Source organism: Haemaphysalis longicornis, unplaced genomic scaffold, assembly GCF_048455015.1.
Source record: "Haemaphysalis longicornis isolate Haplotype H1 unplaced genomic scaffold, Haemaphysalis longicornis Haplotype H1 scaffold_1, whole genome shotgun sequence".
NCBI classification, from domain to species: Eukaryota; Metazoa; Arthropoda; class Arachnida; order Ixodida; family Ixodidae; genus Haemaphysalis; species Haemaphysalis longicornis.
In genome coordinates, this window is record NW_027526203.1 from 470,191,372 (window position 1) to 470,205,680 (window position 14,309).

General features: G+C 44.0%; 1 protein-coding gene across 4 annotated transcripts in view; it reads left to right on the plus strand.

The window, feature by feature from the left end:
- LOC144156245 (DNA polymerase lambda-like) overlaps positions 1–14,309 on the plus strand; it is a 30,356-nt gene that overhangs the window by 2,375 nt on the left and 13,672 nt on the right. For 2 of the 4 annotated variants that reach the window (XM_077688163.1, XM_077688160.1), the window contains 5 exons: positions 2,734–2,913; positions 3,117–3,245; positions 3,311–3,479; positions 8,710–8,801; positions 12,503–12,664. In XM_077688163.1, the coding sequence (XP_077544289.1) occupies positions 2,734–2,913; positions 3,117–3,245; positions 3,311–3,479; positions 8,710–8,801; positions 12,503–12,664 (732 nt within the window). Of the gene's footprint in view, positions 1–2,733; positions 2,914–3,116; positions 3,246–3,310; positions 3,480–6,930; positions 7,020–8,709; positions 8,802–12,502; positions 12,665–14,309 lie in introns of all 4 variants that reach the window. The other 2 variants (XM_077688161.1, XM_077688162.1) reach the window with 2 other exon arrangements.

The window sequence follows — 14,309 nt, forward strand, 5'->3', positions numbered from 1 at the left end:
GCTATGCATAAAGCTGCTGCTTTGAAACAGCGCTACGCTGAATGTTACTCTGACGATTTATTTATTAAAAATAAAATTCTATTAGGGGCACATTTAAAAGACCCAGGTGGTTGAAACTAACACAGGGCCCTCAAGTCATTGATTGATTGATTGTTTGATTGATGGGTTTAACGCTCCGACACTACACAGGCAATAAAGTGTGCCGTAGTGGAGGGCTCCGGATTAATTTAGACCACCTGGGGATCTTTAACGTGCGCCAAAATCTCTTACTCGGGCATTTTTGCTTTTCGCCTCGATCAGAAAAGCGGCCGCCGCAGCCGGGAATCGAACCCGTGTCCTTGGGCTCAGCAGGGCCCCCCAAGTACAACACACTTTTGCAAAGCTTGGGTGTTGCTGTACCGCTTTACTGTCCAATGTGTGGTTTTCATTTGTCCACACTGCTTGCAGCTAGCATGTGCACTTAGCTATGTCGCTTTATTGTGGTCCTAAAACGCAAATGCTTAGATTGGGGCTTCACAAGCCAAAGCTGGGCTTGGACTGTGGGGTGCATTCTAGTGTAGGGTTGGAATTAATTTAAACCATCTGAGGATCTTTAGTGTGCACCAAAATTTCGCGCACATGTAGGTTTTTATTGTGTTCCCTCCATAAAAAAAATGGGCTGCTCTCGCCAGGACTCAACCCTGTGACTTCATGCTCAGCAGCACAATAATTGGGCAACTGAGCCACCGCATGATCAACTCATAATCAAGACACATCTTCCAGTTGTAAAATCTAGCTGTCTTGTTATACCCACCCTTTTATTTTTGTCATCTCATGATGTGTAATTGAGGTTCTGCACTCTGGTTTTTATTCTGATGTTTTGAACCTTAGGATTTAGGGTAAACATTAAAGTTTTAATGTTTATTATAACATGGTCTGGATTTCTTTTTTTTAATTACTTATTCTAATTGATTATTTTTTCCCTCGTCATTAGTTCAAAAAATCATATACTGTGGCTGCTTTATTCCTTTTTTTTGCAACTGTGGCATCACTGTAGTAGCAACCCATTCAAAATACTGATGTCAGGGTAGTGCTTACGTGACTGATGTGAAATCGGTGTGCTAAAGTGATGGCCTGTAAACTTAACAATAAAGCATGTATTATCCCAGCAGGGAATACACAATTATTTGCCTGTTCATTTGTAAGGTTCAGTTAGTACAAAGGTTAAAAAATGTGGCCACTGACTAGCTTTTAGCCAGTGTGATAGCAGCTAATCGACGTGATCCTAATAAACCCACATATGACCACTTTTTCACATTTTGTTCATTATGACCGCACGTTTTTTCATTTGCACATTCCCAAAGTATCCTCGTAAGGTTGCACTAAAAGTTCTCAACTTGATAAAGTGATGTGCTGTAGGTGATAACATGATTCATACCTGCTAGGTTCGCCGGGATGGCATTAGGGAGATCTGGTGGGGGAGGAGGAAGGAAGAAGGAAGAGAAGGGAAGGGAAGGGGGGAAGGGAGGGGGGAGGGATAGAAAAATTGGTAGCAACAGAATGGAATAATTTACATGCATTTTTAATTTAGTTGCAACAGAGGAGGAGCTGAACTGTTTCGTCCTAACTACTAACAAGCTGCACCACTGGTCAGTTGCTAAATGTTCGACATGGCTGATGCCGCCCTTTTCAGGAAGTCTGGAAATACTGTCGAGCATGACAATGTTCACTCCTGCAACGCTTCACCAAAAGAACGTGACTGAGGGTTGAATCAGACATGGATGCTCGGAACTGGGTGCAATTTTGCTTTACTATGCTGAACTGCCTCTTGCATTCAACGTTTCTGTGGTACTGACCAGTTCAACTTGTGCGCATGACCGACTCTGCCTTTTGAGCTTTTCACTGATCAAAATGTTAATTGGTGTAGAATGGGATTGGATTTTCAGGTAGCTTTGCGTAATGTGGCCAGACTGGGCGAGAAAAATTTGGCCATACATGGGTGCGTATTCGGGAGATTTTTGTTTCGGTTGCACAATCGTACAAAATCATCAAAATTCAGGAGTCTCCTCGATAATTCGGGAAACCTGTCAGGTATGATGTCAGGTTCATACCACTCGGGCCTGCTAGCCATGCCAACTACATTAATAATGGGAACTTTGACTCACAAAGGCAGCATTGGAAGGGTGGCTGATGCTTAACATAGTCAATAAGGAGGCATGAAAAGAAGAATGTTCGGCATTCGTGGACCTGTTACTTGATCCATATTAGAGCCTTGCTGTGCTGTCCAATATTGACCACTTTAGGTCCAAGTCAGATTTTCGAAAATTGATTTCCAATGCTTTCATCAGTTCTTGCCTCGGCTTTAAGGGAAAATGCCGAAACTTACTTGGAAGTAAATCGTATGTTTGTATCACTAGTTTCAATGAATTGGAGTTCTTTGCAGTTTCGTAGTTGTGCACAACAGTGATGAAAAATTTTCATTGATGTACAGACATCTTTAAACACTCGTGCATGGCAAAGCACTATAAACGCAGCCATTGCTTTTGTTTATGCAAAAAAATAAGCTGCATTAGATGCCTTTTGGGAGCCAATAAATTCAGAATAGCACATTTTAAGTTTGCCTGGATCAGAAGCTTTAAGGTCACTTTAAACTGAGAATTTTTGTAATGGCGTGTGTCAGGGAGAGAAAGAGAGGCATTGGTGTCATACATTAAGCTTTATTTATTAGTGCATGTGCACTTGTTTGGCTTGTAGGAAGCCAGAGCTCTGCCAAATGTTGGGAAAAGGCTGGCGGACAAAATCTGCGAGATTATCCAGCGGGGAAAACTTCAAAAGCTGGAAGAATTCCAAAGCCAGGAGACCCTTGTTGCGCAGAACCTGTTCACCAAGATCTGGGGCGCTGGTCCTTCTACAGCCCAAAAGTGGGTCCAGCAGGTGAGCTGAGCTGCTTGTATTTTGAAGCACAAGTTCTGGTTTTATACCTAGCATCTTGCTGTGCAAAATCTGCCCATGATTGATTCTCTCCAACTGCAGGAAAGTGCCCCTAGTTTCCCTTGTATTGGCATATATAATTGTCATCCTTGTTCAGAGTGAATCACCGATCTGCATTCTCCTGTCTTTTTCCACCTTGTCACCAGGGCTATCGTTCATTAGATCAGCTTGCTGCTGAAGGGAACCTGACCAGTCAGCAAAAAATTGGGCTCAAGCATTTCGACGACTTTCTTGAAAAGATGCCACGTGCTGAAGCAGGCCTGATTGCAGATACGGTCAGTGTAGAACTAGATGCGCAGGGTGCTTTGTTAAAACTGCAGTGGTGCTGTTCTGAGTGCAGGTCACCAGGGCGGCCTTCTCAATCCAGCCTGGGCTCACAGTGGTCCCGTGTGGCTCGTACCGTAGGGGCAGGGCCATGTGTGGCGACGTTGATGTCCTGATCACTCATCCGGATGGCAAGTCTCACGAAGACGTTCTTCCCAAGACTCTTCAGGCTCTTCATGACAGTGGTGAGATATCCGTCTGAGCCATCAGTTCTTTACCTGCTTCCATGCACGCATCAAATATTACGGTGGCAGGTACATACATATTTCTTGAATGTTAAGTAATACATATCTTTGGGTAATTTTTCTCATCCATTAGCTAGTCTTAGTTGCTTTGGGCAGAGTGAGCTCTGAATGAAGTCATTTCTACCAGAGCATTTCTGTCGGAGGCGTGCCTCTATAAAAATATGACGCACCTCTTGTGTTTTGTTCCCTGCTGTGGACACCAGTGTGTGGGAGCACCAACAAGGCAGTATTGTTTCATGTCTGTCAAACAAGATTGAATTGTCACCTCCTTCTTTTTACTATCGCTAGAACCACTCAACCGCATTTCTGTCAAGCCTTGACAGTGCTGGAGTGGGTGCATTGCTGCTTGCTAATCAAATCACGTTCCACTGCCTTTTGATTGCAGTGTGTAATTGAATGAAATAATGATTGCCCAATATAGCAGACACCTAACCCAAGCAGAGTGGGGGATTTTGTTCCTATATTTCCCCTGTTCTGAGCTCCTCACTTTTATAATCTGTGACTCTAAAATCAGGCAGAGGTGGCTAGCATGCACATTCTAGCTTTTTCTTTTACTTTCTTTTTAGGTCAGGGAAAGAATGCATTAACTATATATAGATTTTTGTTACTACTAAATGCATAAGAGGAAGAAAGCTAGGTGGCGTTCACTGCGAACGGACACACGAACATGACCCGGGGCAACATACCAACATGTTGTAATAAAACATTCACATATATTTAATAATACAACATTCACACACAACACGGAAGCGCTATTCGCACTTAGAAAAAAAAATCACGTATAGTTCACATGTCTGGCCAATTTTTTTTTTGCTTTCTTTCTTGGTTGTTGACTTGCACAGCTGCACTTTGACACGTGTATGCAGGTGATCGGCTTTATTTGTGACTAGGGTTGCCTCCTTTCCCCCAAAAGAAAACCGGCCTTCCGGAGGGGGGAGGGGGGGTAAGAAGTTTGAATATGTGTAAAAAAACAGACGCTACGCGTTTTGTTTTTTTGTTTTTTTTTGCCATGCAATAACAGTTATTGTAGCGTTTTCCTAGCAGAAATCAACATAAAATTTGCGCAGAAAGTGACAGAGTATCTAAAAAGGGAATCTGAACGTGATTTTCTGGAAACAGGTCACGTATTTTCTTTGCTTACATGTCTTTGCGCAGGTTGTCGGCACATATTTATCATTGTAGTTGCTGAATTGACGCTTATAAAACGCCCAAACTTCACAATCGTGGCACGATGGCCAAAAAAAAGGCAAATGACGGCCGGTTTTAGGTATGGACTGGCAACCGGCCCGCTGTTTAAAAAAATTCCCCGCATTTCCCCGAGGGGAAGAATGTGAAAGTGCGAATGCACGAGTTGAATTTGCGCGGTTCGGTAATGTTCGCGAAAGAGAGATCACACACACACACACAACTACAAAGAAAGAAAGATGCATTTATTCACAGACACCTATTTGTGTTGTCGTTGTACTTGATTGCTAGAGCGGATCTCAGCTTTGAAATTTCGTGTCAGTACTCCTTTAAGGGGGGACGCTCCTCTTAAGACTATTTCTTTTAATTTTTAAGTAAACTCTGTGAAAATTGTCAGTCTTGCTGCTTTCCCCCCACTGATTTCAAATATGGCATTATTTTTTAGTTGGTCAATTAGGTCCAGAGATAATTAGAGGTAATTAACCAATTTTGGAGGAACAATAGACAAAACGGTGTTGGTCATAAAACTGTAATCTTTACATTTTCCAACACTATGAACCCTGGTGAGTGCAATAAGACAATCAGTTTTTTGATGCATCGCTTGGAACTAATTTTACAGCTCATTAAACTTCAGTGTTTGAAGTTGGCACTCAAAATGGCTCCTTGCCAGTGTTGCCAGCAAGGTTTAACGAGCTGTAAAATTAGTTCCAAGCGACGCATAAAAAAACTGATTGTCTTATTGCACTCACCAGTGTTCATAGTATTAGAAAATGTAAAGATTACAGTTTTCTTACCAACACAGTTTTGTCTATTGTTCCTCCAAAAATGGTTAATTACCTCTAATTATCTCGGGACCTAATTGACCAACAACAAAAAAAATGCCATATTTGAAATCAGTGGAGGAAAAGCAGCAAGACTGACAAGTTTCAGAGAGTTTACTTAAAAATTAAAAAAGAGCAAGGTGCCTTAGCCCTTCTCACGCCCGATCCTTGGCCAATCCCCCACGTGGGTATGTGCCATGTCAGCGGCCAGGCAGCGCGCGCCCATCTCCCCCCGTTGCCAAGGTAGACGAGGAGATTCCTGACCAATCCCCCACGTGGGTATGTGCCATGTCAGCGGCCAGGCTGCGCGCGCCCATCTCCACGTGCGCGGACATCGCCGGTGGACGCAGGTTCAGGGTCGCTTAAGAAGTGCATTGCACTTAAAAACCGGCCGGGCCGGCCAAAAACCGGCCAGGTGGCAACCCTATTTGTGACTGCTAGTGATGTGAGGATGCAAATGGGCATCTAGAAGCAGCAAATGCGGCAGATATTTTCCCGCAAAGACAAGCGAAAAGTATGAACCGGAAGAAGTATTAACCGAATTTACGCAATGGAGCAGTTGGAATTAGGTGGTTGTAAAATAAATTAAAAACATTAGTGGGCCAACCAAAATTTTGAAATTTGTTTGAATTAACCGAAAGCTTGAATTATTATGGGTCTGCTGTAGCTTTACTGGAGGGAATCTTAAGTGACCATTTATCGTCCCTTACACGTAAAACTGTGCACACGAACGGGACAGCAAAAAAGAAGCGACAGGACGAGCGCTCGTCCTGTCTCTTCTTTTTCACTGTCCCGTTCGTGTGCACAGTTTTACGTGTAAGTGTAAAGAACCAACTAGCCCAACACCATGCTTTACTGAGATTTGTCGTCCCATCAGAAAATGGCAATGCAGTGCTCAATGCGTGCGACACACCAAGCTATTTTCACACATCCACCAAAGGTAATTAAGAGTGACTGTGACTGACCTTGTGAAGATGCAACTTCAACCCTTGAGTTCTAGACAGATTGAAGTTGGAATTTTTTGCCTTTGAGCATTGCAATCAGTTCTTAGTTTGCCTAGGTTTCTATTGTAAAAGGCAGGGTATTTCCGATACTCGATTAATCTTGCACGAAACATCTCTTTTTAGAGGCAATGGCACCAGTTTATTTAACCGAAACTTTCAAGTGCGAAACTGCACCTGTAATTCTTTATGCTTTCTATGAATTTGGTATATTGCAGTGCATTTTACACATTGTATTTTTTTTTTAACTACAAAAAGATTCTCTATTTGTCAGGCAACACAGGCAAATTATTCCCGTGTGGCACCATGCAGCCACACAGTCCATCTTCATCTCTTGGTACTCTCTTGGTATGGTACTCAAGGCTGTTCACACTGTGTTGTCAGGACACCCTGGTATAGCTGACTCACTTGGTGCACACAAAACGGCCGCTGTTGCTCCTGCACTTGTTCCTTTTCCTGTCGAAGCATGGGCAGTGAGTAGCCAAACCGTTACCATCAGGAGCTCACGAAGGAGTGCGCACGTCAGTGATGAGAAGCTGCGTGCGTTGACGAGGTGGAACATCTCTGCATGTTGTAAAGGCGAAATCATACCAGCGTGAACAAATGGGACGCGAACAAACAGCACCCGTTTGTGTCCTGCATGCTTCTATTCCTCCGTCCCATTTTGTTCGTGCACCAGCACGACCAAACGGGATGGATTCGCACCAGAGTCCTGCTTGTGAAGGAGCTTGCCAGCTGCACGGGCACTGTTTGGTGGGCTATTACAACTCATCAGGTGTGCTGCTCTGCTCAGCGAATGTTGGTTGCCAATTCCAATGCAAGTCGAAACTGCCCGTGGACGCACTGAAATCACAACACACCATTTGCAAAAAAGAACTTTGGCATGAGCTGGTTTATTCATGTCTACACAGAAAAGCTGCAGTGTGAACAAGACCCTTGTGTGTCTTGTATTCATGTCTTTCACTGTTCACTGGTTGGTTCTTGTTTACACTGTGGCGCCTTTTATTGCCTGGGAATATTTTGTTGTTGTTTTGTAATTTTTTTTGTTTACTTCTGGACTAGTGAAGTGTGACAGGAGCGTTTGAAAAAAATGCCCTGTGCAAGCTTTTTCTGATGCTCACCGCAAGTTATGCGAACTACTATGCTGCTCGCTTCTGGTCGGAGGGGGTTCATGCACAGCATTTTCAGCCGACGATTGGGAGTGAGCACGCTGTATTGTAAAAGATTACTTTTCCTCTGCACTCAGATGCACGTGTGTTGACTAGTATTATGCCTACTTGGAATAAAAAGCAACAGTTTTGCCCTGGCCCTCCTAAAGCTGTTGTGTTTATTTTATGGTTTTATGTTTACTTACTTCTAATGCACCTCGGTCAACAGCTATGGGCCAGCAGTAATGCCAGAAAATAAGGTAACTGGAGCTCCACCTTTCCATTCTTTTTGTTTTCTTCCCCTGCAGCCTGCAGGCAAGTTTCTGTTTGGTTCACACCCCAACATCTGAGGCAATGTACTGCCGTGGCCAGATCTCTCAAGTTGATGCGCAGACTGATTAATGAGCTTCTGTATGCATGAGCAGTGCCCTAGCATGCATGAAAGGAAATTTTTCATTTGTCATCAAAGCACCGTGGTAGGCATCATTGATTCATGGAAGCCATGTTGTACTAAAAGAAACAGTTCTGTCACAATTTCAAAGAGCTCAACGCCTTTTCGTAGTGCAATGTGTTATTGTATTGCCTGCAAGCGTCACCTGAAATGGGCTCAGCGAAAGTTGTTTCTCTCTCTCTCTCTAAACTTGTGGACCCACCCTACAATACTAACGCAAGTGCTTTAAGCATTTCATGATTTGATTGATTGTAGGGTTTAATGCGCCGACGCAACGCAGACGATGAGGCGCGCTGTAGTGGAGGGCACCGGATTAATTTTGACCACCTGGGGATCTTTAACGTGCGCCGAAACCTCGTACACACGGACGTTTTTGCTTTTCGCCTCCATCAGAAAAGCGGCCGCCGCGGCCGGGAATCGAACCCACGACCTCCTGCTCAGCAGTGCAACGCCTTAGCCACTGAGCCACCGCGGCGGGTCAGCATTTCATGCTCATGTAGAGTATGCACTGTTTTTTTGGGGGCATTAGTAATTTTCTGTGATTTTGCACATTGGACCCTGCAGGTTTTCTCACTGATGACCTTGCTGTACCACATGAGGGAGGCAATCCCAGAAAATACATGGGCGTCTGCAGACTCCCTGAAGCGGGCAGTAAGGTGAGGCTCTTGCAAAAGAATCAGATAAAAAAATATTAATGGCAGCAGTGATGATATTGCAACAGTGAAGCTCCAAAACAGGGCTGGGAGTAGTGGAAGTGCATGAAGTCGGAATTCTTTGACTAAGGCGCCGGATGGTATGTGAATTACACGAGCTAAAACCTTGTGTGCCCCAAATGAGGTGTCCTGCAAATGTTTGAAGCATGGCAGTGTGTATTACTGTTTGATCCTGCATCACCCTGGCTGCACTGCTGATGTCCGAGCACATTTGGGGAGCATATTCTCGACATCAACATAGAGGCCGTGAGAGAGTGAGATAAAAATTCATGAAGGCATCTTTAGAGTCCTCAGAGTGCTTGTTTTCGAGTGAAGCCTTCCCTTCACTTATTTTTGCTGAGAGAAAATGGTAGCTGGTCCGATTTTATTTTGGGTTATTTGGTCAACCGTGCCAATAGTTCGTATTACTGCAGAATTCACACGTCTTTTTTGGCTTCACTGCATACCATGGTTGTAAGTTTTCTTTGCTTTGCGAAGCTGTGCACAAAAATGTAATCATGCATGAAACGTGCGTAAGGCAAGTAAACAAGTGACATATTGAATGTATGTAAAATGGCTTCTATACTATGTCACGTGTGGACATTGCCACCCTCTCCTCTTTTGCGAGGTACCAGATGCATGTTCCTCAAAGGTTCCCTTATATTATATGAGGCGTTTTTTCTTGTTTTTTTTTTTTTTCCATAATGAGCCAGATCCAGAAACCGAAACTAAGTCGGATAAAACTGCAGTGACAAGAAAAACTTGATAACTTTCCCCTAAAAAAAGGGGTAGCAAGAAAATAGTTGAGATAATGCCTTGAAAATGCGTAGTTAAACCTGGATGTAATGAACCTCCATGTAACAAATTCCTGGATTTAACGGTTTTTCAATTCCCCATTTCCAGCCTTATTGAAACCCATGTGTTTACGACCTCTGTGTGACGAAGGCGTTGTGGCAGTTAACCTGGGGCGGTATTCTCGAGTTTTGTCCCTTTTGCGTCCCTTTCAAAAGTGTCCCTTTTGGCGAGCCCTGATTGGCAAAAGTGTCCCTTTTGGCTAGCCCTGATTGGCTAAAAGCAAACAACCGGAAGTGATGTAACGCAAGCGCGGCAAACCTACTGCCAGCGCTCACTGCTTAACCGGAAGTACGTCACGAGGAAGGGGCGCAAAAGGGACGTTTTCAAAAGGGACAGTTACGAGAATACCGCCCCTGGATGTAATGAAGTTGCTAAGGTGATCAGTCATTGTTTTTTGCCTTTTTACGGAAAAATCGGCTGGAGAAATGCACTAATTTAGCGAATACTATCCCTACTGCAAGGAGCCAGCAGCTACGAAAACGTCTAGAATTGCCTAAAAACAAAATTTGTCATGATGATGATGAACGAAGTGGCTAGCACCATCCTGTGGCTAACGTGTAGCATCCACTTCTGGTTTTGCTTCTGAAGCGTGACACCACACCAGGTAGCAAGAGTAACTACACTCCACTTTTTTTTTTTTTTTTAGAATCGCGAACTACCGTACGTTTCAACGTGTGAGTGTGGTATCGGTTCGAGACTTCAGTTTTGAGATGTCATGCCTGCCTATCAGCTTGTAGTTGCACGCCTCCCAGTGACTGCCATCTGAGGTATATGTTCATCGACAAAGGGTTCTAATGCCAGAAAACAAAGTTTTGTCTTCTCAAGACAACCTTGCAATTTCAAACGCTATTTCCCCCGGCAAGAAAGAATGCCTCCGCCCGGTACAGTATTCAAGCTAGCACCCTCTGAACAATTTTGAGTGCGGAAAAGAGCATCAAGTTCACGAAAAGGCGTTCTTTCAGCACACGTTTGGTTCTTGAAGCTCGTTAAGGCACCGAAAAGTGTCAAAGGCAAAAGTGACACTTCAGTTACGTTTACGTTTACAAATGCGTTTACGAAGACCTACCTTGCTACTTTGGAGATGAGGAGGTAGCCTTTATTGTCGTGGAAGACTCTACGTCAAGTGGGGGAAGTGGGAGTAGAAGGGAGGGTGCGGCTTGCAGTGCCTAAGCTAGTGCGAAAGCAGCAGGCGCAACTCGTGCAGTTTTTCACTCTGAAATGAATTCTTAAAGAGAGTTCATCTTCACTAATGTATAGCATTTTGGCTTTGCTTCTTCTTCATTCACAAGAGCTTAACTCGAAACCTGCATGTAACGAAAACCTGGATGCGACAAAAAATTGCGAGCTTTTGTCAACTTTGTGACATCCAGGTTTAACTGTATGGAGATTGTATAGTTCGTGCAGAAAATGAGCCAGATCCTGCTGTTTCACGCATCAAAATGAGCCAAATACATTCACCGAATGGCCATTCACTTTTGGCTTGGCTATTGAGACTGTTTCGTGAGTGTTGTTAGGTTTTTTTTTTTTTTTTGCTTTTTGGAGCTGGCCTATTATGAATTCAGACGGCAATTAAGAGATCAGCGAAAGATCTGTCCCCAGATGTCAACGACGAAGTGAGGGGAAGAAGAAGTGAACGAAAGAAACAGAGAGAGAACAATGATTTCATGTAGTCTCACCCTACCCTACAAAATAACTCTGGTTATATTTATTTTTTGACCCCCCCCCCCCCCCCCCTATTTACCATTTCAGTGCTTAACTAAATAGCCGCCGCTTACAACCCCTGGAAAGTCTCCCCCCCCCCCCCCTTCTTAGAATACGAAGCAATTCACTAAGGTGAAGAAGAAATTCATAGCGAAGCAATGAAGAGCTTGCTTATGTCGTGGTTGCCTTCAGGCATGCTCAAGAAAGTTATCCTAGGGAGGTATTCGAAAAGAGCTGCTAATGGTGCCAAGAGGACTCACCTGATCTCTATGTATAGTTCTACTGTTCTTGAAGAAGCCCTGTTGCATATTTATAATGCCTTTTCCACCAAAACTCAATCGCACCATGCTTGAAAGTCAATTTAAATAAAGTTTTTATAAAAATGCCACATCAACTTGAGTATTTCAATTCACTACGAGCCAAATTCAAGCTTAAATCACCCCAACATTGCTCATATTCACAGCATAATTTTTAATTACTTGTGGCCATAAACTTCCCCTAGCTGACATGTAAAATATGTCATATAATAGCTTTGATGGTGCTGCATTTAGGTTCGGTAACGAACTTCCGCTTGTTTCTCAAATTTGCGTTAGGTGGATCTGGCTCATTTCGAAAAAAAAAAAAAAAAACGCCTGATGTACTAGTATGTATGCATATGCACATGAGTAAGCTTCCTTTTTTTCCCACAAAAAAGAAACGCCTTCTGTTCATTTTTTTTTTCCTTTTTTTTAAGTGATGTTGAAGCTTTCATGGTGAACACAAAAAAAGAGAAGTGATGTCAGGTGATAATTTCACACGATTCCTAGATAAGCTTACAATTTCTATAATATTTAACTCGTGGAAGATAGTCCATATGGGGAACTTGTCCCGGTGCTGTATATGGTAGTCTACCAGTGTGACTGGACCATAATAAGGAATGCCCAGACCAGCCGTGTGCCTCTAGCACCTACCAGACACCCTGTGGGGACTAGTTTCCTATCTGCTGTTAACTAGTCTCAACTGTCTTAAAGAATGGTCGGTGTTTAGAGTAGGTGAGTGTTCCCGACTGCTAATGCTAATGGCGGTGGTGAGCCCCTTGGAAAAGTGCCACGTTGGAAACCTGTGTGCAGCACCGTCGGCTGGACATCTTTGTGGTGCCCCAGGAGGAGTTTGCCTGCTCCCTGCTGGCCTTCACGGGCTCTGCTCACTTCAACCGCTCTATGCGCCTGCTGGCCCGCCGCAAGGGCATGTCCCTCAACGATCACGGCCTGTACGCCGACGTCTGCCGAACGGTGAGGCTCTCTTCCTCCAACGGCCCCCTTGTGGGCTGCTTCGGGACTGCAGGCCAGGCTTTGGGGTGACACCTCTTTGAGGGAGCAGGCCCCTTTCCACCTCACTAGGCGATCATTTATTGTTGTGGAGGTTGCATGACCTCGTTTGACCAAGTTGTGGGAAAGAGTAGCATGGTATCCAGTGAAAGTCCTTGTGTTGGGGTGATTCATTGATGAACGCAAAGGAAACTGGAGGTGATAGTTGGACAAATATTTTTTTGTTGTTGTTGGTGTTGTTGGCTGAGAAAGGTGCATCAATTTCAACGTAGACCACAATCAGTGCAGAAACTTTGTCTAGGACCAGAGCTTCTAACGTTCCTGGATCTTTGCTAGCCTCATTCTCCTCTACCATTAATGGTTTAGTCTAAAATGTTTTTAGCAGCATTGGTGTCTTTGTATCTAGGTATAACATTTTTTAAGTCATGGGGGTGGGTGCATATACTGGTAAAAATAAAATACAACCACATGTTATAATATAAACTAAATCATGTGCATTCGATTTGTTAGCGGGATGGCCGCGCTTGCCGAAGGTGCCTTGGCTCATAATGCAGTCAGACTCAACTGCCAGTTGTTGCTTTCACTGGGGAAGATTTTTTAACAACAAAAGGTCCTTGAGTACAGAATTCCTTTTTTATTCTTCTGTGTTCAACATTTTACTACCATATTTTAATATTCATGATTTCGATGTTTCACATAGAAGAGCATGCAAGATCCTTTGAAATGTTTTGCTTTCATTGAAATCACAGTTTTGGGTGCACAACATTCATTTGCACAACAAAGCAGTAAGCAGATTTCACTTCGCTGCGTCACCTTAAAGAGACCATGAAGGCAACATAGGACTTTGCTTTGTTCAAAGGATTGTGGAACTCGTACCTCCCCCGCACGGGGCATCTTGAGTAATCTTGGTGACGGTACTAGTGACACCGTGGATTCCGAGCCCCCATGCTCCTGCTGTGACTAACCGTGGTTATGAGTTTTCAGGTGGAGGGTAAGAAACCACAAACGGTAGCCATCGGAGCCATGGTCAAGCTCCAGTGAATGGGCTTCCTGTCTGTTTACCAGGCAGGGAGCTCCACGACCTCTTCAGCTATCAGAGTAAGGCTGTATAAGAAAGTACCCCCGTCCCCTGCTTTTATTACATGCCGTATGGTATTTCCAGAACCCCCTCACAAACATGATCGGTCCCTGAAAAAGGGCTGTACCGAAGTTTCTTTTCCTCCTTTGCCTTTGATCTCCCAAAGCCCGATAATTCCTCGCGCTTTTTGATTATGGGTTTGTGTTTCTGATATCCAAGTTTCTTGAACGTCGGCAAGTCGTATAAGGTTAAGAAACTAAGAACGGGAGAAGTCCTGATTGAGGTAGACAACAAACAGCAGTCCACTAACCTCCTCACGCAGACACACATGGTTGATGTTGACATCAAGATCACTGCCAAGGTGTAATATCTGAACTGGATCTAATAAATGAGACTGAAGCAGATCTGCACGAGGGCCTTCGTGATCGGGGTGTGACGGCAGGGAGGCGGATCACCATACGCCGAAACGACTAAGTGATACCCATCAAACACATAATACTGACGTTTGACCGCTCAACACCTCCCAAGTCA